We start from the raw sequence: 26,065 nt of genomic DNA, 5'->3' as shown, positions 1-26,065 counted from the left end.
ATTGGTTATCAGACTTAGTGGCGGATTACCATATGTGCAATCCAGGCAGCCACCCATGGATGATAGTTTCCATGGGGACATGAAATAACCTAATAGTAAACTTGAAGATTAATACCCCTTTAATAAATGTCTTTTGGATGTTTGGCAAAATGAACGGCAAGTCTCTGAAAAATGTATTTCTATAGCAGAAGGGAGCGTTCCATGCTGTGCGCTAATGCACGCAAACACAAATTTTGAGTCCAGAGCACAAATAATTTTTTGTGAGAACACATCATTTTTGACTTGCACACTGTTTTTTAAAAGTGCGCACACAGGTTTAGAAAGTGCACACAAGAATTTTTTAGTGCACAAAACCAAGAAAGAATGAGTGGGAAGATTGGTTCTATTTTAGTTGCTTGTAGTCAACATAATATCCAGCCTGTGCTCTAGCCACTTAATGGGTTAAGGCATAGTTGTATAATTGGTGGATACACTTACATCCCAAGTGAGAACATCTTTCCATGTGCAAGGCGAAGAAAATTGATTTAATATATGCTTCTACATAGTCTTTTATCCCATGGGATTAGAAGTGACAGTCTTGCTGGGTAACCTGAGATGTTGGATAAAATTTCCAGCACTGTATACCTCACTAGGTGTCTCTTTACAAGGTGTAGACTCCAAAAAGAGCAACCCAAAATCTATTATTTATCTTTCTCAGCCTGCCAGTCATTGTGTCCCACAAGTACACACACACCTTCCTGGCAAGGGAAGGATGCTGCGCAGCTCAGGAAAGAGAGTCAAAAAGGGGACACAACAATCAGATTCAGGCTTCATGGAGAACGGCGTGGCCCCAGAACAGAAAGAAGGCAAAAGGGAAACGCAGAGGAATAAGGAAGGAGCAGAAAATGTGCCGACTGCTCGAACGCAAGGCCAGCCAACACCACACCCTCCCCGGATAAGACCAAGGTTGGTGTTCCACACTCAACTGGCACATGGCAGCTCAACAGAAAGGATTGAAGGCTTTACCAATGTCAAAGAGCTTTATGCTAAAATTGCAGAAGTGTTTAACATCTCTCCAACAGAGGTAAGAGTTTCATGGAATAAAAAAATTATCAAAACAAGCAATGTAAAGTTTAATTTCAGGCTTACTTATTTGCTGCTGCTGCACACAATACTGCTGTATACGGAAATGGGATATCAGTGGGGTTTCTTTTGGAAACCTAGTTACTAGTTTTGGGAATAGTGGCACAGTATTTTGATATTTTATCAATTACATTTAAATTCCTAACACAGTGTATTAAGAAGTTGCTCAGTAATCTTGAGACATATGCTGTAAAGAGAAAGAAATAGAAACTCTCTTTAATTATTCAGGATTTCACCAAGTCATTGTGTCACAAAAGAGAGTATTTTATTACTAATAGGAGAGTATTCCTGTCATGTCCCCCTTAGTTTTTTCAGAATTTATGTCATAGAGTCCAAACCTGTGGCTCAAATCTACTACAAATCAGAATCCTCAGCCAGCAGCACATCTAAGATCAAGAGAACTATCCATTTATGTATGCATGGTTAAATACTGTCTGTAGAACTAAAACATTGTCATGCTGAAGCAGCTTTTAAAGAACAGATCTCTTTAGACAAATACATTGAGACACAAGTTACAATAAGTAAAACATAATTGAAATTGATGATTTCTTTTTAATGGAAGTTGTTCATGTATTATCCTGGTGTGCCGAGTCCCCCAGTCCGATGCTGATCGTGAATGATGCAAGCTTGCATGTTACCTCACAGATTTCCAATTTTCTGTAATTGGAAATTGTTGGGAGTTGTAGTTAACCCTATGAAGGCTGTGGGTTAAATATCCCTGTATATTTTTGTGCAGCAACTAAAATATGTATAACAAAAGAAAGTTTTGTGACAAAATTTACAGTGTCACCCCATTTTACTATTAAAATTGGGTAATTATTAACTAATTTTGTGTTATCAATCCCCTATGCTGCTTACCATGTATGTGAGGAAACATATTACAAATATATGGTTCTCGTGGTTTGAGATCATACACTTTTACACTGAAATGCACCAAAGGTGCCACATTGCTAACTAAACTAAAGATTAACAAAGAAGTAGTCTAGAAATACTGTGCATTAAGTTCTGGGGTTTTATGCCAGTTCAAAGCAACCACAGCCCTTTAGTAGTGCAGACATGTGTCTGTTAAAATGCCCCCAGTAGCTCCATATTTTTTTTCTGCTATTTCACAGGAAATTAGCTGTGCTGCTGTCAGTAATGGCATGGGACCTTTTATTTTCTACATAAGGGGGACTTTCAATAATTTGGACCACAATATCTAAAGTCTAAAAATTATTTAAAAATTAGATAGACCCATTAGAACTATTTAGGAATAAGGATTATCTAAATTGGGATTGAGTACAAGGTTTTATTTTATAATTACAGGGAAAAGGATTAAAGTTGCATTATTAGATTAAAATGGACCCATGTGGGAGATGGCCTTCCCATAACTCGGATATTTTTGGATAAAGGATTTTCAGATAACAGATCCCATACCTATACTGTATATAAAATAGAGATTCTCATTATATGGTAGCTCAGAAATATGTGCACTTTGCATCGGAATTTAATAATCAGTCCTGTACTATCAGCATATACTGTATCACAGGTGAGCCACATTTTCTGCTTGATAATCTTGTGATGACCCTTAAGCCTAGATTGTCAACAGCTGCCTGGAGCATGTACAGTATAATTTACACTCCTAAAAAAATCCAATGTGGTGAGTTCCTGGATTACTATTATAGAGATGCTGAACCTTCAAGTTGGATGCAGTAAGTTCAGTATATAAAATAAATTTTTAGTCATAATTATTTTTAGAGTGGGAGGGAGAGTATGGTACAGAGTAGCATTCAGAGAATACAGCTGTCACATAACCCTCTGGAGGCCAGCTGACACAGCAGCTCAGAACTGTTAAGATGAGAGACAGACATTTGCAGTGTAAAATCCATCAAAAACTGCTAATATCTTTAAAACAAATTGCATAAGTGTGCATAAAAGCATTGTAAGCTCAGTGGCGTAACTATAGAGGGGGGCATGGGGAACAGGGAGGCCTGGACTATGGGGTATGCTTCCTCTATAGCTAATAAGAAAACCCCCCGCCTCCCCAGCTGCTCTCTTACCGGCGAGGAAGGGGACGCAAGTCAGGGCAGGACGTGGGAGGAAGAAGGCGTGAGTGGAGTTGGGCTGGGTGTGGGCGGGAGGATGGGGATCGGAGTGAGCTGGGCCCCTCTGAAGGGGCAGGGCAGGGGGGCCCGGTGCACTCTAGTTACACCACTGCTATTGTTCATTATTTCTTTGAATTTAGACCCAATTTACTTGATCAGCTGGAGTTAATATTGTGGATAATATAGTCAATGCTGTTCCTTTATCTTGCACTGATGTTTGTGACTAAAATGAAGGATTTACTTGATGATCCAGTATAACAACTAGTCTCATTTCTTTGTCAGAACTATACAGGTTGTAGAATCTTGACCCACACACACAGAAGGCTTTGGTTATCGCTTTTATTCAACAGCCTGCAAAACTGCCTAGCTGGCTCCACATGGAAAGTGTCATAACCATAGAATCCTAGAATACTCTCGGATTCTCCCTGCACTGCTGTAGAGGATGCCCTCTAGTGTCAGCAGTGCTGCATAGCAATAAACATATAAACATGTCCTTAGAAGGGCTGTTACTAAACACTACATCCCTCCCTTATTTCAAATTAGAAACAGATAAACAATATAAAAACAGTAGCCAAACAGATAATAATAGTGACTTTCAAGTTGTAGCCTCACATACTTAGGTCTCAAAATCGTTCAGATATGCAGGAGGTTTTCTACCAGCTCTCACTGGATATCTGTTGGTGAACACAGGTGGCTGTGATATACTATCATCTACAGAGCGCCTCCCTGTAGAGCAGTCATTGCTTATTTCAGCATTTTCTTGAAACAGTCTTTGCAAAGGCAAACCATCATCCTCATCCTCAATGTCAGATGGTTCTCGATTCTGTTCAGGAATCCTTTTGAAATAGGAAGCATTTCGAGTGGTACTATGCTGATCATTTTCTGCAGTCACCATAGAACCCTTGATATCTGTAACAGTATATGGTTGCGTATCATACAAGGGATCCAGTTTATGTCTTCTCTGTTTCTTACACAGAACTCTGTCTCCTACTGCCAAACCAGAAGGTCTGGCATGATGATGGGTGTCAGAATATGCTTTCATTTTGGATTTAGCACTAAGATCCTTTTGCAGCAGGTCTCTATCCAGAGTCTCAGTTTTGCTGTCACCGACATCTGGGATTTTAATCCTGAGTTTGCGGTTGAACAGTAGCTCTGCAGGTGATCTGTCTGTAGTGCAATGTGGAGTGGACCTGTAGTCTCTGAGAAAAGAAAACAGATTTTGTCTCCATGGCCTGCCTTCAGATGTAGTTGCTCTAAGAAACTTTCCCATTGTGCGCATGAACCTTTCAACTTCCCCATTTGCTTGGGGCCACAGTGGAGTAATGCGCTGGTGCTTAAAGCCTAGGTAGGATGCAAAGATCTTGAACTGATCTCCATTGAAGAGTGGGCCATTGTCTGTTTTTACAGTCTGTGGGATACCTAGTAAGGAGAACACTTTGTCCAAAGCTGGTAAAACTGTAACAGAGGAAGTTGATCTGACAATCTCAACTACTGGGTATCTGGAGTAATCATCAATGATAACCAACAGGTATTCACCAGTATGAAATGGCCCGTAAAAATCAACACTCACCTGACACAATGGGGCTGCTGGTAACACAGACATTTGTAATGGTTCCTTGTGTGTACCAGGCGTTGTTGCCTGACATGCAATGCATCTTTCACCACCATCTCTGCTCGCAGATCTATGTTAGGAAACCATACTTTTTCTCTAAGAAGTCTTTTCATTTTTACTATGCCCTGGTGTCCTTCATGTGCTAAGGCCAACACTCTGTTTTGTAGACAGTATGGCACAAGTATTCGACTTCCCCTTAAAAGGATGCTGTTATCATCATTTACTGTAAGTTCCTTTGCAACCCTTTTGAATGTCATGAGCTTTGCTGAATGCTCTGTGCGTCCGTCTACAGTGTACCATTTGCCACTGCGTATCAATTTTGCAAGTGCTTGTAATATAGGGTCTTTTAGTGTGGCCTCCTGAAGCATCAGTATTGTAAGAGCCTTTGGGACTGCCTGGCTGGATACAAAGTTGACATACTCCTCTGCTATTTTACATTCTCTGGAATTTATGTATGGTGCAGAAGGTATGGGATGGCGTGACATGTAGTCCGCTGGGTTTGTTTTTCCAGATTTGTATACCACATGAAAATCATATGGCTGTAGTCTTAGACCCCATCTCTCTATTCTGGCTGGTGGTTTGGATTTGGGATTATTCCAGATCAGCTGAAGTGGCTTGTGATCTGTCACTAGAGTGAAGGGGCTGCCATACAAATATAGGTGAAAATATTCACAGCTCCACACTATTGCCAAAGCTTCACGCTCTGTTTGAGAGTATCGCTTTTCAACATCACTGAGTAAACGGCTGCCATATGCAATGATATATTGTTTACCTTTGTGTTTCTGTGTTAGGATGGCACCAAGGCCAACGGGACTGGCATCTACTATCAGTTCAGTTTCTCTGTAAGGATTGAAGTATGACATAATGCGCTTGCTTGTTAGGCTTTGTTTCAATGCCTGGAAGGCATTTTTCTCCGTTTCCCCCCAGTGCCATGGTTCACCTTTCTTTGTAAGCTCTCTCAGTGGAGCTGCAAGGGTAGAAAAATGTGGAATGAAACGAGAGCAATAGTTAGCCATGCCAAGGAAACTGCGTATTTCACTGGCATCTTTGGGAGCACATGCCTCATGAATGGCTGCAACCTTTCTGGGGTCTGCAGATATACCTTCTGCCGAAAAAATAAAACCATAAAATTCAAGCTGAGTTTTGTTAAATTCACATTTGTTGCGATTCAATGTTAAACCATTAGCACAAAGTCTTTTAAACACTGCAGTTAGATTATCATGTTCCTTCTGGGTTGTCCCATACACTAAGATGTCATCACTAAAGTTTATAACACCTGAAAGTCCAGACAAAGATTGCTGTATTGTATTCTGGAATACCTCAGCAGCAGAAGATACACCGAAACTCAGGCGTTTGTATCTCCACAGCCCAGTGTGTGTAGAAAATGTTGTTATATATCTGCTATCTGGATACAGTTCAAGTTGATGATAGCCTGCTTTTAGGTCCAATTTTGAAAATATTTTAGCCTGGTTTAGGTCATGAATAATATCATCTATGGTTGGAGTGACGTGACGCTCTCTCATAATTGCAGTGTTAGCTTGTCGCATATCTATGCAGATTCGGACATTGTCAGGGTCTTTGGGTTTTGGTGCTGTTACTATTGGGGACACCCAGGGAGTGGGCCCATATACACGTTCAATAATACCCTGCTTTTCAAGGTTTTCTAGTTCTGTGCTAACTTTCTGCCTTAAGTGGAAGGGAATTCTCCTGTGTGGTTGTATTGTAGGCTGCACAGCAGGATTTATGTGAAGTTGCACCTGAAAGTCTTTTAATTTTCCAATTCCCTCAAACAAATGAGCATATTTCAATACTAAGCTATCTGCCACAGACCGTGAAGTAGTTGACACCGCATTCATGAGTTTGATTAGACCCAGGCAAGATGATGTTTCAAAGCTTAAAAGTGAAGTATGATTTCCCTTGGTCACATAAAACCATGTTGTTATTTTCTTATCTCTGAATTTGCATGTTGTCATGAATTTACCACATATATCTAGTGGTCTTTTTGCACCATATGCATATATTTTAATGCTGCTTTGTAATAGCTGTGGCTGTGTTTGTAGCATTTTAAATGTTGCTTCTCCAATAAGATTCACAGCAGAACCTGAATCTATCATAGCAGTAATTGTAGTATTGTCAAGGAGTATATCTACTTGTGGTTGCTTGATGTTGCGCTGGGTGGTGGCCACAAATGTATAGTCATTTTCATCACTGAAAGTCTCAGGTTTCATCACTGTGTGGGGTGTGACTTGATTCACTTTCCTTTGCTGCATTTTAGTGGAAAAATGTGATTCACTTTTTCTAAACAACTTTGTTCTGCACTGTTGTGCAAAATGATTAATTTTGCCACAGGCTCTGCAGGTCTGGCCTTTTGCTGGACACATTCCTGTATGTGGGTAAGAACCACCACAGTTATTGCATATAGTGTGTGGCTTCTGATTATGTTTAGTATAGTGTGCAGTGGTACATACTTCATTTGTCTTGTTTACAGCACAATGATCAGTAGTGGATTTGTTTTCTATACCTGCAGCTTGTTTTTTAGAGATCTCTAAAGATCTGCCATAGTCCAGTAAGGTTTTTAAAGACAAATCAGATTCCCTCAGTGCATATCTCCTGAGTCTGGAGGAGGTGCAGTTTTGTATTATTTGTGCTTTTATTTCCTCATCAGTGTTAGAGAAATCACAATATTTTGCCAGCAAACGTAATCTGGTGTGATAGGCATCCAGAGTTTCATCTGACTGCTGTGCTGCTTGTCTGAATATGTAGATTTCATATTGTGTATTCCTCTTAGGGTGAAAGTATGTAGTTAGTTTCACTTTCACTTCTGTGTATGTGTCAGTGGGTTCAGCTAGTGTGTCATAGATATCATACACCTTTTCTCCAGCTAAATGCAGTAGTAAAGCTTTCTTTCTATCAGCATTAGTGATATCCATGGCAATCAGATAATTTTCAAATCTTTGTATCCATTTCATCCACCTTTGTCCAGCAGAGTTGGCTTCAGCATCAGAGTCAAATGGTGGAAAAATGTATTCAGTGCAAAGAGCCATGATAAATGCTGGTTACTCACTGTTAGCAAAATCAATGAGAGTTATGCAAAGGTTAATCCCCGTCGCCAGTTGTAGAATCTTGACCCACACACACAGAAGGCTTTGGTTATCGCTTTTATTCAACAGCCTGCAAAACTGCCTAGCTGGCTCCACATGGAAAGTGTCATAACCATAGAATCCTAGAATACTCTCGGATTCTCCCTGCACTGCTGTAGAGGATGCCCTCTAGTGTCAGCAGTGCTGCATAGCAATAAACATATAAACATGTCCTTAGAAGGGCTGTTACTAAACACTACACAGGTTATACAATCTTTTGCAACAATAACAGCATTTAAAGAGAACAAAAGCCAGCTATCAAATGCAATAGCCCTGGAGAGACCTCCCTCTTTCTTCCCAAATCATACCAGTGCACCTCTCAATACAGCTCTGTACCAGTATATCGAAGATAGCTTTGCAAAGCACTACAGCAGCCTTATGCTCAGTGGCAATAGAACGGGTCTGCTTCCTTGATTGTTGTAGAAATTCCTGCTCCCCACTGGCTCTCAGGTAGGCCAGTGGGTGGCGATTTAATGGTGAGCAGGCAGAACATGTGGGGATGGGGAAGGGGGCCGATAGGGTTAGCTACTCTGAGTTGTTACACTGCTGGATCAGCTAATCCCCCCAATCAGGACTTTATCACTTTATCTATTGGACAAAGAGTGTAATTACACTCCCCTGCCACACTGCTATATAGTGCTGTGTAGCGAGTGGCCCAGTAACGTAACTAGAGGGGCGCAGGCCCATGGTGCGTGGGCCCCCCGCCCCCCTCCGTACGCAATTTTCCACCCGGATTCCAGTGGCGCGCGAGCTGCCAGGGGGCCTTGAGGGGGTGCGGGCACTGGCCCACTCGCACCCCCTGCTCCCCCGGTAGTTCCGCCACTGGAGTGGCCTCTTCCTCTTTGGCTCCTGATCCTGTTGCTTCTAGGTGATGCCCATTGAGCCTGGGATCACCATAGGCCAAGTAAAGCCATTTACCCCAAAGGGACCTGTACCTTTGGAGTTCTAAATCGGGACCAGGCAACCCGTGAACGAGGAACAGCTAGCATAGTAAGCTCCTGTAATAGACTATCTAGGAGAGTGAGACAGAGAGGTTTAGCAGTAAGAGCAGTTGTCGCTCCAACAAGGATTTGTAGAAGGGAGTAGCTTCCCACAATGCCTGTTTGCCTTAAGAGCAGGGAACTCAGTTGATAGACATCTAGGTTAGCAAAGGACTGCCTGTACCCTACCTGATTGATCCTGATCCCCTCACTGGCAACGTCAGTTAAAGGAGAATTTATTACCCCTGTCTGCTGATACCTTATGCTCTGAACTGACTGTGTGTGCCACTCTGTCCACTGTGGTTCCATCTGCAACCTGATGTCATGGAACCACTGTGGTTCCATCTGCAACTTGATGTCATTTGCCTCTGGCATAATAAATCTGTTCACCTGTTTTACCATCCAAGAACTCCTGGCGTCCAATCTATCTTTTAATAGCACTTAACCTGCCTGTGTTGTGTAGTTCTACTAGCTCTTAAAGGGTGAGCTTCCACTTAGCGAAGGCCCTGCCCTGTAGTGCAAGTCTCATGTAACCCATGCTCATACCCTAGCCTGGTGCTCTTTAACTGTTTGTGTGCTATACAGCCAAATAGGTGTTACACTTCTATCATTGCACTAGCAAAGCAAGCCTTCCCTGGTAAATTTTCAGTGCATAGTTGCAGGGTAGGTGCCATGGTCTTACAAACATGTATAGTAGAACTGTTACTGTTACTATATAATGAAATACTTTTTCAAATAAAACATCCAATCCAGCAGGTTATAAACCTATTTAAAATCATAGCTTCTAACCATGAATCACCTTCCCTTTCTCTATGCCTCAGGCACAGCAATTACGCAATTAGTTTCACTTTCATTTCTGCATTTGCTAGAAGCCATAGCACTCCTCACATCCCCCTTACTTCCACACTGTCTACAGTTTTGTAGCCTGGACATGTGCTCCCCTAGCACATATACAATACTTAGATTAAGCAAGGCTTGCCTTTATAACAGCTTCCACACCACAAAATGGCTCCTGCCTGTTTGCTGTGATAAATATTTAATTACTTTATATAGTACTAGACATTAAGCCCGTTAAATTAACGGGCGCTAGAACATATGTAGTCAAACATTCGTCAGAGACGGTCCGTGGGGCACATGCGTAGTAGCGCAATCCCACGGACACAGGGACTGGACGCAGAGACACTTCAACTTTATTATATAGGATAAGTATAAAGTTGATACTGTATAGTATGTTACTTTATATAGTATAAGTATAAAGTTTATTATGCCCAAATAGCACAACAGAATAGGATTTGGAATTATTTATTGGGCTGGCTGGTCCCCTTTAAAACAGTAATGAGTCAGGGGTAAAGAGAGAAGGAGGGCTCTCTTCAACAGCCCCAACCACAGCCTGAATGACTTTAAATATCAAAGTTGTCAAAGGCAATTTCAAAACAGAAAATGAACAAAAATTTGGGAATATAAACGTAGGTCATAGATTTATGGCTGACTACCTACACTAGGAAATTTTCTATAAAAAATATATCTGTGAACAGTACTAACTATTACTGTAATCTACTGCAATCTACTTCACATTTTAAGTCTAATTGCTTCCTTATCTGGACCCCTTTGCATAACCTACCTCCTGTTATGTCTGTCTCTGCTTACATATATTACATTTATATTATGCATATGTGCTTTTCCTTTTGTTTCTCACACTTTTTTCTGTACAAAATGCTGTATATATGTCAGAGCCAATGTAACTTCTTTGTAATCAGATTTAAAGAAGTTGAAATGTTCTGAAAGCTTGCTATCAAATAAAGGTATCTTCTTTTCACCACTTTTCTTAGGCCTCATTTCAAAAATTTTGCCCTATAACAAAAGGGAAAAAACAACTGCTGTATTATGTATGAGTATTCAAAATTGTTTATGTGCGCCACAATTTACTGTGCGCGCTGGTGTAATATCTTGTGTGCTTCAGCACAGTTTACACTCTAAGGAACATTGCTTCTATGCCAACTTCTAAATCAAATATTTAAAAAATGTAAATAAAAGCTATCTAACTTTCAGCCAACTCACAGTCCGTGTTTATGTAACTTTTCTAAGACCAACAGTCTTTAGTTTATACAGCAATTGTTTTTGTGGCACTCTATCACATGCCTTTGCAGGATCATATTAAATCATATTATGAAGCCATTGTGCATTTCCTTTGGGATTCTTAGATCCACAGTAATTACATTTTACAAAAATGAAAGTGTTGTGACTGCAAAAAGACTCAAAAAACTTCACAGGCACATAACAGTAAACAATAAATAGTACCTAAACATCTTACTGAACTATTGGTGTTAAGAAGCTAGTTATTACTAGTTACTACTGTAACACCCTCTTGGCGACACCCCTGGTGCCAAGCTTGTACCAGCTTACCAACTCGGGTCCTGAGTTCCCTTTGCAAGGTGAAAGGTACTGGGAAAACTCTTCTCTGGCAGTGCCTCCACCTAATGGTGTCCTGGAATACACTTGAGGATAGTTCCATTAGGAAACAAACCAATCAAACACTTTATATATAACAAATATAACTTTATATAAAATAAGTGCAAGTTTAAAGGGGAAGTAAAAAGTAACATTTCACACATAAATGTATTTAAAGTATGACCCACTACCCTAGAACATGTTGCAGTCCAGTCCTGGTTATTCACCGCCAGGCAAAGTCCCGCACTACTCCTTTTGGCAGAGTTCCATCCCTTGTCCCCAAAAGAGTACAGTTCTAGGTAGCGCTACCTGCCCACATGCTTTCCCATAGGAAAGTGTTGCTCCCACATGGCAGGCTCACAAACAGTTTGTTTCCATAAACAGGAGGTCGCTGGATCCTCATCCTTTCCTACCCTTCCCAAAGGTAACACTCACCCAAGGGAGTCATACAGACGGTGGTATCACACAAACTGGCATCCACAGCGATGAAGATTCTTTATAAGCTCTAGACTCTCCCAGTCAAGCACACACAGAAACATCCTAGATCCTCTTCCTTTACCATTCCAGGCAGACTCACGCAGAGATGAAGCAGGCATCCAGATTAATCCAGCTCCCAACGCTGTCTATAGCGCAAGCTCTCACGACATCCATGCTGATCTGCATCTCTCACCTTCTCCAAAGGTGAATACAGAACTCCAAACCATCCTAGTTGAGTTATCAAGGCACTGGAGGATCCTGCCCAGCATTTGGCAAGCCTATCACACTCCATTGTAGCCTACATTTTGCCAGGGGTGTCACTATCTCCACAGTGAAACAAAGTTCTGCAGCAGATAACAGCAATCACTGTAAACTGTAATTGTAATGGCTGACTGAGCACGTGGTATCCCCTTTTATATGGTTGCACAGCACCACCTTGTGGTTCCTTTTGGGATTTGCCATTCTGCACAAATCCAAAGGCTCTGTCCCTGGAAACTTCAGGCAGAAAACCCATATCTCAGGCCATGAGGCTCCAGGGAGGGGAATTAACCCTTAGACCGTAGGATTAACTCTACGGGTCCCTACATTACCTAGATCAATATAGTGTGGCAGATCATTCACTAATTCACCTTTGCAGCTTTGCAATGCTAATATGCACTTAGGAAAAACACAAATAATTTCCCTCATTAATTACTTTTTTTTTTACTTATTTTTATTTTATATGAAGGCTTTCCACTACTTATATTTTCCCTTTAAATCTAAATATATATAATTTAGAGCTCATCTTTAATTTGATATTTGGATACATTTTGCTGGAAAATTCAGCTTCTAGCTAAAACTTTTGTCTGATTTACAGTAAAGCCTCAATTTGCTTCTCCATATCCAAACTTTAACAGAAAAGTTTAGCCACAACAGAGCCAAAATAAATTATTTTTTTATCAAGAGTAAGCTCTTACAGGGTGGAACAAATGTTCTACTACCGTAAGGAGTTAGTTCAATAAATGTTTATTGTCATGTAGGCATTGCTGTTTTGAAAGAATTTTCAATTTGGTTTTCTCCAGGCTAGAATTTAAACAGATATTTGGTTCAACCAGGCAGTCATTTGAATGAGAGACTGGAAGAACAGAAAGATAATTAACAACAGTAACAATAGCAATACACTTATAACATCACAGAGTTTTAGGCTGCCTGGGCCAATAACCCACATTTGAAAGACACAGAGAGAGATAGAAGAGGAAGACAAAGATTAAACTATAAAATATTTTTTAAAAAGACTGCTTGAAAAGTTGCAGGACATACTATGAAATACTAAAAGTAAATAATATTATTTTACTTTTTTCTTTAGATCTTGTTCTGTACATTGAATACACACAAAGTAGACATGCAGAAACTGTTGGGTGGCCAGATCGGGCTGGAGGATTTCATCTTTGCTCATGTCAGAGGTGAAACGAAAGAGGTAGAGATAACCAAGACTGAAGATGCCCTAGGCCTAACCATCACTGACAATGGAGCTGGATATGCTTTTATAAAGGTGAATCTTTTTGCCATGTATCAACAGTAAGTTTGACATCTGCAGTGGGCAATTTATTTGAAAGCTTTTAAGAGATCACATTAAAAATTTTGTCCTACTGAATGACATTATGAGCAGCAATCAGCATGGCTTTATGAAGGATAGGTCATGTCCGACTAATTTGATGGCAAATCCATTATGGAAAAGGACCTTGGATTTCTTGTAGATGATAAACTTGGCTGTAGCAAGCAATGGCAGTCAGCAGCATCAAGGGAATTATTCCCCCTCTGATGCAAATTGGAGAGGCTTCAGATGGAGTTTTTTCCTTCCACTGGATAAACTGGCAGTTAGGCAGGTTAAAAAAAGTTAAAATGTTGAACTTGATGGATGTCTTTTTTCAACCTTACTATGTAACACAAGAACATGAACAGCTTTTCTTTTGCTTTGAAATATATTGCTTGCCTCATGATGTAGATCCTACTAGAGTTTATGTACCTATGTGTGAGGCTTCCCTTTTGTTGTTTTGTTGGAGAGCCCCTGTTATACAAATATGTTTAAACTGAATTAATCTATCACTCTCTAAGTAAGAAACCCAAAGAGGTCATCTTTGGCCTCCTACCAAGCATGTTTATCTAGTGTAAGGCAAAGTACCTGCCATTTACAGTGTGCTTGTCAGGGCCTTACTGGCTCAGAAGCGGAAGTCAGGACCAAGGAAGAAGCCAATAGGGTAACAAAGTCCAAGCAAGGTATCCAAAGGGTTAAAAAGTTTGTGGTCTTATCCAGGCAGTAAGATTCGTGGTCAGAAGGAAAGCATAGGTCAAGATCAGGAATACAGTTCAAAATAGCAGAATAATCACACCCAGGAACGTAGAGAGAAGATCCTATACACGGGCATTGATTCAAGTCTTTTACCGGCTTTTAAGCCTTGAATTTGGTGCCATTGTGATGCGTGTTGATGCCGGCGTCCCGTGCTGGCAGGATGACGTCACCGCGCCGTGACACTTCGTCTTCTTTCCTTGGACACCGTCATCTTGCCCACAATGCAGAGGAGAAGAGTAGTGCCGTCGGGCACTCTTCACAGTGCTTTTCTAAAGGGAGTTGGATGATTTTTTTCATCTTGAACACTCTAATGGTATTTCTAATGTTATTGAGGAAGGTATACCATACATAGTCCATCAAGTTCAACCTTTTATGTCAAAGTGAAAGCTGCATAAGGCTGCAAAACCTTGCGTAAAGCCTCTCCAATTTTCGTTAAATGGTGAAGAATTCCTTCCTGACTCTAAGGGCAGTACTCCATGAAGCAATGTGGTGCGATGTGTATCGCTGCTAGGAAACACAGGTGATCAGTTGGAGGTGCCGAATATAATATACTGTAAGTGATAGAAACATCGCAGCTACAAACTAAATTTATCCAACACAACTGTCGGATGTGAAGGCCAAAGGATGCGTCTTCATCAGACAGTTGTGTTGTGTGTAGTTTGTAGTTGTGATGTTTCTATAACTTACATTAAATTTGGCGACTCCGACTAGTCACCTGCGTTTCCTCGCAACGCATTGCACCACATTGATTTGTGTTGTCCTGCCCTAAGATGGCATTTGGACTAATCCCTGGATCAACTTTGTAGCCCTGAACAACATGAGAGCTCTTACTGTAAAAAAACAAAAATAACTTTATGAATATTAAGGTGGAAGCAACCCAACATTGACCAGTCTTTTATCATAACTGAGACTGCCCATACCATTTAACAGCTTAGTTGCCCTTCTCTGGACTCTCTCTAATTTAATAATATTCCATTAAAGCACTTGAGAGCAAAATTGCATGGCAAAATCTAGATGGAGCCTTACCAGTGTTTTCTAAAGGGGAAGGCAAATCTATTCCTCTCTTAATACAGCTCAATACCCCAATAGGGTATAAGTGGCTTGCATATTTTTACATCCCAGATTCATAACCTTGCCTTAATCTACTTTGAGTCTCATCTGCCACGTATCCACCCAGAGTGCCAGTTTGTCAAGATCCTGCTGCAAGGATGTCACATCCTGAACATAATTTATTGTACTACATACTGTAGTTTTTATCAACACTGATACTTTTCTTTAAATGCCCTCTGCTAAGTCATTAATGAACAAAAAGAGTGGGTGGCACAATAAGAGCTTTGCTGGCTGCCATAAGAACCCTACTACAAGTAAAGAATGTGCATTGACACCAACCCTCTGTACATTATGAATTTAAATGTCATCCTTAACTTTCTGTGGAGGAAATTTTAAGCACAGTTGATATTTAACATTTTATGAAATATTCTCTCACTGCTCTACTTAACCCCAGCAAGTCACCTTATAACAATCTTTCAGTAGCAGTATTTTTTGGGGGGCGGGGTGATATCAAGGTTTGAATTTGAATTTTTTGGCATGATTCAATATTTTTCGGCAATTTTTTTTTACAAATTAGAATTTTATTTTAAAAACCTCAAGCATCAGCCATTTACCCAAAGCTGCAGGCCATCAATGCATGCTAACATTCAAACTTAAACCACAAGACTATAGGTGCTGTAAAAACATTTTTAAATTTTTTATTTATAACAAGGGAGGGAAAACAGTCTCTTCCAGCCTGGCCTGTGATGTCCTTATGAACCTAATGACAGTGGAGCCTTACAAAAGCTGGGATTGCACCTGGACCTCTACCCAACAGCTTTCACCCGTCCAGTTAACCCAAGTTTAGCTGTTTGCTTCTCATGTTTGATTTTCAGAACTACATTGAATTTTGTGATTAATTTTGTGATTAATGCATATTTGATATCATACCACCTGCTTTCAGCTTAGTACATGCTAAGTATTATGGAATTCAACTTTGTTTTTTAGCTGTTTATTCTATTTAATCACTTTTCAGAGAAAACTCAACTTGGCAAGTATTTCTCTATGTAACAAACATTTTTAGAAATAACAAAACAATGCAGTAGTAGAAAACAGAAATGTAATGCTTTTGCCCTTGTATATAAAGGTTGTGTTTTATCACTATTTGGCATCTGATTAACAATCTAACCCTTTACATATTCAGAGGATTAAGGAAGGCAGTATTACGGACAGACTGAAAATTGTGAATGTGGGGGACATCATAGAATCCATAAATGATCAGACTATTGTGGGATGCCGGCACTATGAAGTTGCCAAGATGTTGCGTGAGCTACCAAAATCAGAGACATTCACCCTGCGACTGGTCCACCCAAAACGTGCTTTTGGTGAGTCCTTTGATATATATTTTCAGAATGTGTGTGTATTAAAAGTTGTGTATTAGGGCTGTATCAACATTAAAGAATTCTGTCCTTCAACTAAAATTCCAAAGAATTTGGTGATTTCATCATTTACAGTACATAATATTATCAAAAAGGTTCAGAGAATCTGGAGAACACTCTTTAGGCAAGGGGCAAGGCCAAACGTAAGTATTGGATGGCTGTGATCTTTGGGCTTTCAGGCAACGTGGCATTAAAAACAGATATGATTCTGTAGTAGAAATTGCTGTATGGGCTCACGAATACCCACAATTATTGTTTGTGAACACAAATGCAAGAAGAAACCATACATATACATGATGCAGAAACACTGCCAATTCTCTTGGCTCAATCTCACTTCAGATGGGGAAGTGGAAAATTGTCCTGTAGTCTGACAAATCTAAATGTGAAATTCTTTTTGAAAATCTTGGACACACCATCCTCTGTGAAAGAAGGACCATCTGGCTTGAGTTATCATCTGTAAATGGTATGGGGGTAAATTAGTACTTGCACATCTGGGAAGGCACAATTAATCACTATGAAATATACAGGTTTTAGAGCAACCTATGCTGCCGTCAAGACAATTTTTTATTGAAGGCCTTACTTATTTCAAGGCAATGCAAAAACGCATTCTTTATGTATTACAACAGCATGGCTCCACAGTAAAGGAGTCTGCGTTCTAAACTGGCTTGTCTGCAGTCCAGACCTGTCACCCACTGAAAAATATGACAAAGGAGACCCTGGACAGTTGAGCAGCTGAAATCCTATTTAAGGCAAAATTGGGATATTTTACTGTCAAAACTACAGCAATTGGCCTCCTCAGCTCCAAAGCTGTTTCAGAGTATTGTTAAAAAAAAGAGGTGATGCACAGTGGGAAACACGTTCCTATCCCCGTTTTTTTTTTAAAGTGTTGCTGACATCAAGTTCAAAATGCACAAACAGGATTATACAGGCAGGTTAACTGGCTCCTGATAAAACTGACCATAATGTGTATAAATGTGATAGAAACCTTAGACTGTAAGTTCCCTGGGGCAGCAGCTGATGTGAATGATTTTTAATCCCTTTAAAGTGCTGTGTAAATGTGTTCGGCTCTGTAAATAACAGATAATACAGATAATGAATAATTCACACTGCACTAGAGTCATGTTCATCAGGAGACAATTATAGTGTCTGTTTTTGAAATATGAGAAAAACACTGGAAGAAGATGCTGTTTGCATGGGTGAATGAGAACTCGGTACACCCAAATCCTTGTTGATGGACAGTTTGCTGTGCTGCTGAAAGTCTGACTGTCTGGAGGAAGAGTATGGTTTAATGAAGGTTTTAAGAATGAACTGCTCATAGAAAAAATCATTTTCTCCAGAAAAGAACACAAATACATATGTACTGTAAATCTTGGAAGGTGAAACACCTAATTTTAAAAGTCCTTATTATGCCGGCAGTGCCCACCAACCTCCCTGCTGACACGCCATGCCCCCATCATGCGCGTCCTTCGATTTGACGCGAGACATGACACGCAGGATATATCCTGCATGCCTAGACCTAAATGCCCTATGCAAAAGTAAAAAGTGGCTGGGTGGCATGCGCCCCTTAATATGTGCTGCCCTTGGCCCAGACCTTTGTGGCCTTGCCAGAAATCTGGACCTGATTAAAGAGTAGAAATTCGCTGAATACCTCTGAAATATGTTGTTAGCAAAAGATTTACAGTAGGGTAGGAGGGTGAAATTTCCAGACATTCGACCTCACCCCATCCCTTTAGTCTTGGTGATCAGCGCATAAGCAATCAGCCCTGCTGTACCACATGAACCTATTGTAAGAAAGCCAGGCAACCCTCCCTCTCAGCTCCACCACCATATTAGTTGCATATATCCAGCCACAGGCTGGGGGAATTTTTTTGTGCACTTTTTTTATTTACAATATAGATATCCAAAGACCACCACCCTAAAGCTGCCGCCCTAGGTATGAAAACTATTATGCTGTTGACAGTACTGGAACCTGATACTGCTCACACAGAGTTTTTTTTGTGCCTTTTCTGGTGTCAGTGAAAGAGATCAAAGAGAAACTTGGAACTTTTTAATAAAAATCTGGGACTGCGTGCTGAGCTGTTAAAATCGGGACGGCCCTGTAGAAAACGGGATAGTTTAGAGGCTTGCTAAAATTTAAAGGAATCCCCTCCCTTTGATTCCAGTCAATTACATGTTACCAGTCCGGGACACTATTTAGCATTGAGCAAAAATTTCTCTCTTGTAAGAGACATAGTCACTTAAATACACATGACGATTGAGAATTCCCTATGTTAACATAATTTGTTTTCCTTGTACTTTGATAAACAGGGAGTATGGACTTGAGAATGTAACTTTTAAAACTTGATTTTTATACTGATTCCCCAAAATATTAAGCAGAGTTATCCCATCAAGAAAAAAAAGTTTAGTAGTAGTATTGAGCAGCTCCTAAGCAAATTAGATCCTGCATCTGTATTAATATTTTGTTATTACAATATTGTTATTAGAATATATTTTAAAGGTCTTTTACCTTTAGATCAACTTTTTTCAAGTTTTGTGGACAAATAGGTTTTTTATCAGCCATACATTTTCATATTTCTACAGATATGATTGGACAGAGAGGCAGATCCAGTAAGTGCTCAACAGAAAATAAAGTGTCAAGTGGAAGAGAGACTCTCCGCCTGCGGAACAAAGGCATGGCCACTGTGGAGGAAGTGGTAGCTATTAATAATTTTATTTGTTTGGGATGGTAGTAGGATGGTTAATGGAAATTTCCATTATTGAAAACATAATTTAATACAGATACTACAAGTCTTGAGATACCAGATACCAGAGATACCTGCCTTTTGTTTGTTAAACTGCTTTTGTGGATAATTATATAAAAACTGCAAATTCTGTACATTTGAGGTGTTGAGGGTAGGTAATTATAGGATGAGATGCTGACTGCACTAGTTTTCACACAGTTATGTTACATCATGCAAAGTGGATGACTTGTTAGAAAGCTACATGGGGATCCAGGATGATGATTTGGGTAAGATGCTTTTCATAATTAAACTTTTGAAAGAGTTCTTGAAGCCAACCTTACAGAACCATAACCATACTATAGCCCAACTATAAGTGCAAGCATTATATTCTTACCTTTCATTCTCCTTTATTATGATATAAACTATCTATTGGTTAAGTTCATTCATTCATGGGGGTATAATTTTCCTTTAAGCAGGACACAGTTATACTAAAACAAGCGTGCTCCAGGATATGTCCCAAGGAAGAAGAATTGTCTAGTTAATATCCTGAGTGAATCTAAATGGCTCTAATCAGGCTCTGGGTGAACACTGGGCCAGGCTTAACTTCAGTAGGTCATTTATTCAAATCCAAGTGTGACTTACTTACTGTGGGCAAGATGTTATATCCTTGAAGGATTATAAGAGAATAGGTACAACATAGATCTCATGAAAGTAGTGTGTAATTTTGGTCCCTGTCCTGTGGTGAGCAGACACCAGTGACTCCCTGGTGAATACAGTACTGCATGCATTTGACAGCACTGTATACGAGAGTCAGGATTGGAGAAGCACAAAAGGGTTCCCTATCCCACCTTCTAAGTTACACATTATTCAGACAGGATCAGACTGGGCATGCAGGACACCGGAAAAAAACGATGTGGGCCCTGGCTCTCAGAAGGGGGTTGCATCTGGGATGGGGGTTCTGGAGAGAGGTTCTGGCAGGGGGTGGCCAGAGGGATATTTGCGTCTGGGGGGCCCCCCTAGTCCGACGCTGCATTCAAATAACCAGTAAGTACAAATGTTTGTTTCAGTCTGTAGTGGCCAAATTAGCTACTAGCAAACAAAAGAGATGGAAATGATCAATGCACAATTCATGTAACCAATGCCTAGGTCAGGGACACTTATCCCAAGAAATGCTACCATGCAGGGATGTGCCAGAGGGTTGCCACCTTTCCTGGCTCCTTACTCCAGGAGGGCGGTGATTCACAGAGGGAGGGGGAGCGGTGGGTGGTGACATCACAGGGACCAGACAGGTTTGTGGTGACATGGCGATTGGCCGATCACCGCATCAATTTTTAGAGAGTCCAGTCCGATTTTCCTAATTTGGAAAACCAGGCAGACAGCTTTGACCCGCTTCCAAAAACCAGGCAGTCCAGGTCAAAACCAGACAGGTGGCAGCCCTAGTGCCAGCCTTTGAATACTATGACCAGAGGCAAATAGTTAGGGACCACCCATATGGGGTTAACCTTGATGTGGTATGGTGGCTTAACCATTTTAATTATAACTTTGTAACCCCTGTTTTTGAAAATGCATGCACTTGCAAAGATACTACATTACTTATTACAGGGGACCAGGGAATGTGCATAGACCAATCCCCTCTCTTGTTTGCCAAAAAGAATTCCTTTACTGACAACCCACCCCCACAGCAAAAACGGTCTCAGACTGTTTCAGAAAAGCTCACTTATATGCAAAATACAAAAATTACATGTAGCATAGTTTTGCACTTTGCTCCCTGCCCTATAGTGAGCAGAAACCATTGACTCCCTGGTGAATACTGTGCTGAATGCATTTGACAGTACTGTATACGAGAGTCAGGATTTGAGAAGCACAAAGGTGTCCCCCATCCCACCTATTAAGTGGCAGATCATTTAGACAGGGTAAGACTGGTCTTGTGGGGCATTGGGAAAAAAACCTGGTGGGCCCTGGCTCCCTGGGGGGGGTTGCAGCTGGGATGGGGGTACGGAGAGGGGTTGTGGCAGGGGGTGGCCAGAGGGATCTTTGTGGCTGAGGGCCCCCCTAGTCCAACACTGCATTCAAATATCCAGACAGTAAGTACAAATGTTTGTTTCAACCTGTCTATTATATAGTGTTAGCTATACAATGTACATTTATAAAGCATGGAAACATTTTAAATTAACACATTATGTAATTATTATTCTGGGAGCTAATATTAAATGTTCAGTTTTTGGGTTTTTGTTTTTTGCAGCCGAGTGAAGTAGAGGAAGAGGCATCATGCAAAGTGGATGACTTGTTAGAAAGCTACATGGGGATCCGGGATGTTGATTTGGGTAAGAGGCCTTTCATAATTAAACTTTTGAAAAAGTCCATGAGTCCAACCTTACAGAACCATAACCAGTAACATTACTATAGCCCAACTATAAGTGCAAGCATTATATTCTTATCTTTCGTTCTCCTTTATTATGATATAATCTATTGGTAAAGTGTTCATTCTGGGGTATAATTTTTCCTTTAAGCACAGTTATACTAAACAACAAGGATGCTTATTGCATGCTACAGGATCTGCCCCAAGGAAGAATTGTCTGGTTAATATCCTGAGCAAATCTGAATGGCTCTAGTCAGGCTCTGCTGGAACTTCGGGGCCAGGTTTAATTTGAGTAGTTTATTTATACAAATCCAAGTGTGACTTACTTACTGTGGACAAGAATGTTATATTCTTGGAAGATTATAAGAAAATAATACAATATATATCTTTTGAAAGTAGTAAATTTGGAGCTTGCTACACATACTCAAAAATAAAATAAGCAATGTGAACCACTTGATCCAAAAAAAATCTCACCTTTGGCCACATGCACCATTTTAGTTTCCTCATGAGTTTGTCATTCATGTAAAGTAACTATTGTGAACCAATCTCAAAGATAGGAAATGTCATCTGAACAAAGCTAGCAGCTTAAAGAGCTGTGAAATTTAGGGTCGGATTGGGCCAGCGGGACCCCGGGAAAAAACCTGGTGGGCCCTGGCCCTCATGGGCCCCCTCCGACTCAGACCTGCTCCCCCATAAAGACCATTGTGCTGCGGTGCATCGACCTTCGCACATGAGCGGAACGCGTCTTTCATGCATGTGGCGTCCTTTGCGTGGTCCATCTTTTGCGCAGCGGGGGCGGGAGTTTGAAGCTCTGGAGGGGGCCCTGAGGGCAGCCAGGAGGGCCCTTCATTTTGTAACCTTGCTGGGCCCCCAAGGCTCCAGTTCGACCCTGGTGAGATCCACCATAGTTTTGCTACTTAGGGAACTGTCTGTAATAACAGTAATGTTCGGGAACATAACATTTTAAAGGGGTAGTTTGCCTCAAACTAAACTAAGTTTAGAATGATTTAGACCTGTGATCCCAACCATGTTGCTCATCAATCCCTTGGATGTGGCTCCCAGTGGCTTCCAAGCAGGTGCATATTTTTCATTTCCTTGCTTGGAAACAAGTTTTGTTTGCATAAATACCATAGTTCACTGTCAAATAGAGCGTTCTGTAGGCTACCAGGCCACACAGGGGCCACCAGTAGTCAACCACATCTTCTAATTGGCACCCCCAGGAACTTTTTTCATGTTTATTGCTATCCAACTTTTTTCAACATTTAAGGGTGGCTCACGGGTAAAAAAGGTTTGCAATCCCTGATGTAGAGGATGATATTCTGAGATGATATTATATATACTGAGATCTGCCACTAGTATTTCTTTTTTATTAGTTAACCTTTTGTTCAGCAAACTCTCCAGTTTGGAATTTCAGTAGCTATATGGTTGCTACTTGCTAGGGTCCAAATTAACCAGGCCACCAGTGGTTTGAATGAGAGTCTGGAAAATGAATAGGAGAAGTAAGTTATAGAAAGATAAGCAATAAAAAAAATAGCATAACTATAAAACTGAAGCCTTGCAGAGCAACAGTTTATGGGCTGTCAGGGTCATTGTCCCTCATTTGAAAGCTGGTAGGAGCCAGAAGAAGAATAAAAATAATTTAAAAAAGCTATACAAAATAGCAAATCAAGACCAATTGAAACATTGCTATGAATTGGCCATTCTCAGGACCGGATTTGTGGCGAGGCCACATAGGCCCGGGCCTAGGGCGGCAAGTTGGTAGGGGTGGAGTGCCGCCCAGCCGCTTGCTGAGGAGCACTGGGGACGTGCAGCACCCCAGTGCTCCGGTGCGCTTGCTCTCACTAGAGCAGTGTGGACCAAGGAACGCCCACCGCTGAAATCCGGCCCTGGCCATTCTATAAGATACTAGAAGTTACCATGAATGTGAACTTCCCCTTTAACAAAAAATACAAGAAAAATAATTACATCTCATATAACTGTGTTGAGAGAATAATGCAAAAATGATATAGCAACTGTTACTTGACTGGTTTATTTAACAAACATTCCAATCATCCCAGCACTAATGTTTATTTTTCCTGTTTCCTTTAGAATAATGGAAAAAATATAGCTCTAGTATATATTTTACATCAAAACCCACCATTATATTTAGAAAGCCAGCCTATGATTGATTATGTGTTAGCATAGCTGCACAACTGGGAGAAAAACGCTTTTCCTGGAAACAAACTGCTTTCTCAATATTGTTTTTTGTTTTGGATGGGCTATCCTGTTTTAGGGGCAGATTTATCAAGGGTCGAATTTTGAATTTTAAAAATCTAGAACTTCGAATTCAAAAAGACCAACCGAAATGTAATCAAAGTTTTTTTGGCTGAATAGGTCAGTTTTCGTTCGAATAGGTCAGTTTTGGATCAAATTAAAATCGTACAAATCGAAGTAATATTGCATTCGAATCGTACGATTCAAAGTTTTCCCCAAAAAAAATCTTTGATTTTTCAACGTCCACCAATTGACTCCAGATGGGTTCTAGGAGGTTCTAGGATGTCCCAAAATATCTGGCAACTCTGCTAATGTCACACACACACATGCTAGGTCAGTTTACTGGACTCCAGTACTCCACTTCATTCGCTGCAGTATTTCTGGTCAGGTAATAACCAAGGCAGCACAGAGAATATCATAAAATAGGGAAAAGATGTAAAATGACAACATTTATCTGTTGTTTAAGTATTTATTATCAGCATATAGATTTCCTTTAATGAGCAATGAAACAGCTATTATGTGTAAAACTAAGATTTTCTAAATAATGCTAACTGCTGGTACTGCAATCTGTCTGGCATTAGTCTGGAAATAACTCTCATTTTACTATTTGTTATAGTAGCAAATAATATTAACTAAACTATGCAATAGCAATACATACTTGTTAAAGTCCAGTAGTTCTAAATTCCAGAGTATAAAACAGTTATCACAGCAAAAAAAAATGTGATACCTAAAGAGAAATAACAGTGAACCATTTTTGATAATGTCACATACAGTTAAACCTTAATTTTACTTCTGATTTTAACTTTTCCATCATTGTACATTTTTCTTGATTTTACACCAATTTTTTCTGGTCCCCTGAAAAACTTAAAATAGGGGTTCTACTGTACTTTATGCACCTTTGTTGAAAATACACTTTTGATTTTAAAGCTCTATTCAAAATGTTCATTTTTATTTAGCTTCAACTCTGGTTGAGATTGCCAAAGAGAAGCAAGATCCAGAAGAGTTTTGTCGGGGACTGGACACTGTGTTGGGCGAGTTTGCTTTCCCATCTGAGTTTGTTCTGGAAGTGTGGGATGCAATTCATCAGGCAGAAAAATGAAACCTTCTATTCAATAAATGCACTCCGTCCAGCTTCTTTTGAGACTCACTTTTCAACATCACAGCAGGAATTCTTACATGGAATGTATTTATGTTTGTTTGACTGTTCTCTGTTTAAAATAACATATTAACTGTGGAAGGATTATTCAGCCATTTGAAAGATTAGTGACACAAGACTCTTTCATGTTTCGAGAATCAACTGTAATATTTATTAATTACTAAAAGCAATCAAGAAAAAGTCAAGGATCTATATTTACTTAACTTATATACACAAAATCAAATGTGTTTATAAAACACATTCCCAAAAAACTGCAATATATACTACATTTTTTCTTCATTCAGTTTGTATTCCAGTAAAACCTAAAATTTATTTTTTTTCAGGTTTTTTTTGGATCTTAGTGCACCAAAACTTCACTTTTAACTTTTTGATGTTAAAAATTAACTAAACCCCAGAAGGATTCCACCATATTTGTATGAATGCACAGAGTATCTATGCCATTTCTATGCCAAATCAAATGTGTTTATAAAACACATTCCCAAAAAACTGCAATATATACTACATTTTTTCTTCATTCAGTTTGTATTCCAGTAAAACCTAAAATTTATTTTTTTTCAAGTTTTTTTTGGATCTTAGTGCACCAAAACTTCACTTTTAACTTTTTGATGTTAAAAATTAACTAAACCCCAGAAGGATTCCACCATATTTGTATGAATGCACAGAGTATCTATGCCATTTCCTATTTACAGTCATATGAAAAAGTTTGGAAACCCCTCTCAGCCGGCATAATAATTTACTCCACTTTCAACATAAAAGATAACAGTGGTACGTCTTTCATTTCCCAGGAACATCTGAGTACTGGGGTGTTTTCTGAACAAAGATTTTTATGAAACAGTATTGGCTGTGCAAAAATTTGTAATTTTGCTAATTTTGCTAATTTGAAAAATGGTCAATACTGATTACTGGCAACATATTGG

At 39.9% G+C, this 26,065-nt stretch overlaps 1 protein-coding gene across 1 annotated transcript; it reads left to right on the top strand.

Moving 5' to 3' along the window:
* The first annotated feature begins 525 nt into the window (after positions 1-525).
* On the top strand, positions 526-25,855 carry gipc3.S (GIPC PDZ domain containing family member 3 S homeolog). Its single transcript, XM_018243528.2, has 6 exons — positions 526-1,063; positions 13,209-13,394; positions 16,426-16,606; positions 19,241-19,353; positions 21,623-21,704; positions 24,949-25,855. Exons 1-6 carry the CDS (start codon positions 557-559, stop codon positions 25,089-25,091), a joined length of 1,212 nt encoding a protein of 403 aa, XP_018099017.2. The 5' UTR covers positions 526-556; the 3' UTR covers positions 25,092-25,855.
* The last annotated feature ends 210 nt before the right edge of the window (positions 25,856-26,065 follow it).

The sequence above is a fragment of the Xenopus laevis genome, chromosome 1S (assembly GCF_017654675.1).
Source record: "Xenopus laevis strain J_2021 chromosome 1S, Xenopus_laevis_v10.1, whole genome shotgun sequence".
In the NCBI taxonomy this organism is placed as follows: Eukaryota; Metazoa; Chordata; class Amphibia; order Anura; family Pipidae; genus Xenopus; species Xenopus laevis.
This window is presented reverse-complemented; position numbering and strand designations above follow the sequence as displayed.

Excerpts from the sequence above, each read along its gene's own strand:
- gipc3.S (XM_018243528.2), top strand. The coding sequence starts at position 557 with ATGGGATTAGAAGTGACAGTCTTGCTGGGTAACCTGAGATGTTGGATA. Across the intron at positions 1,064-13,208 it reads TTAACATCTCTCCAACAGAG|ATCTTGTTCTGTACATTGAA; the intron begins GTAAGAGTTTCA and ends TTTTTTCTTTAG. Across the intron at positions 21,705-24,948 it reads GATCCGGGATGTTGATTTGG|CTTCAACTCTGGTTGAGATT; the intron begins GTAAGAGGCCTT and ends ATTTTTATTTAG.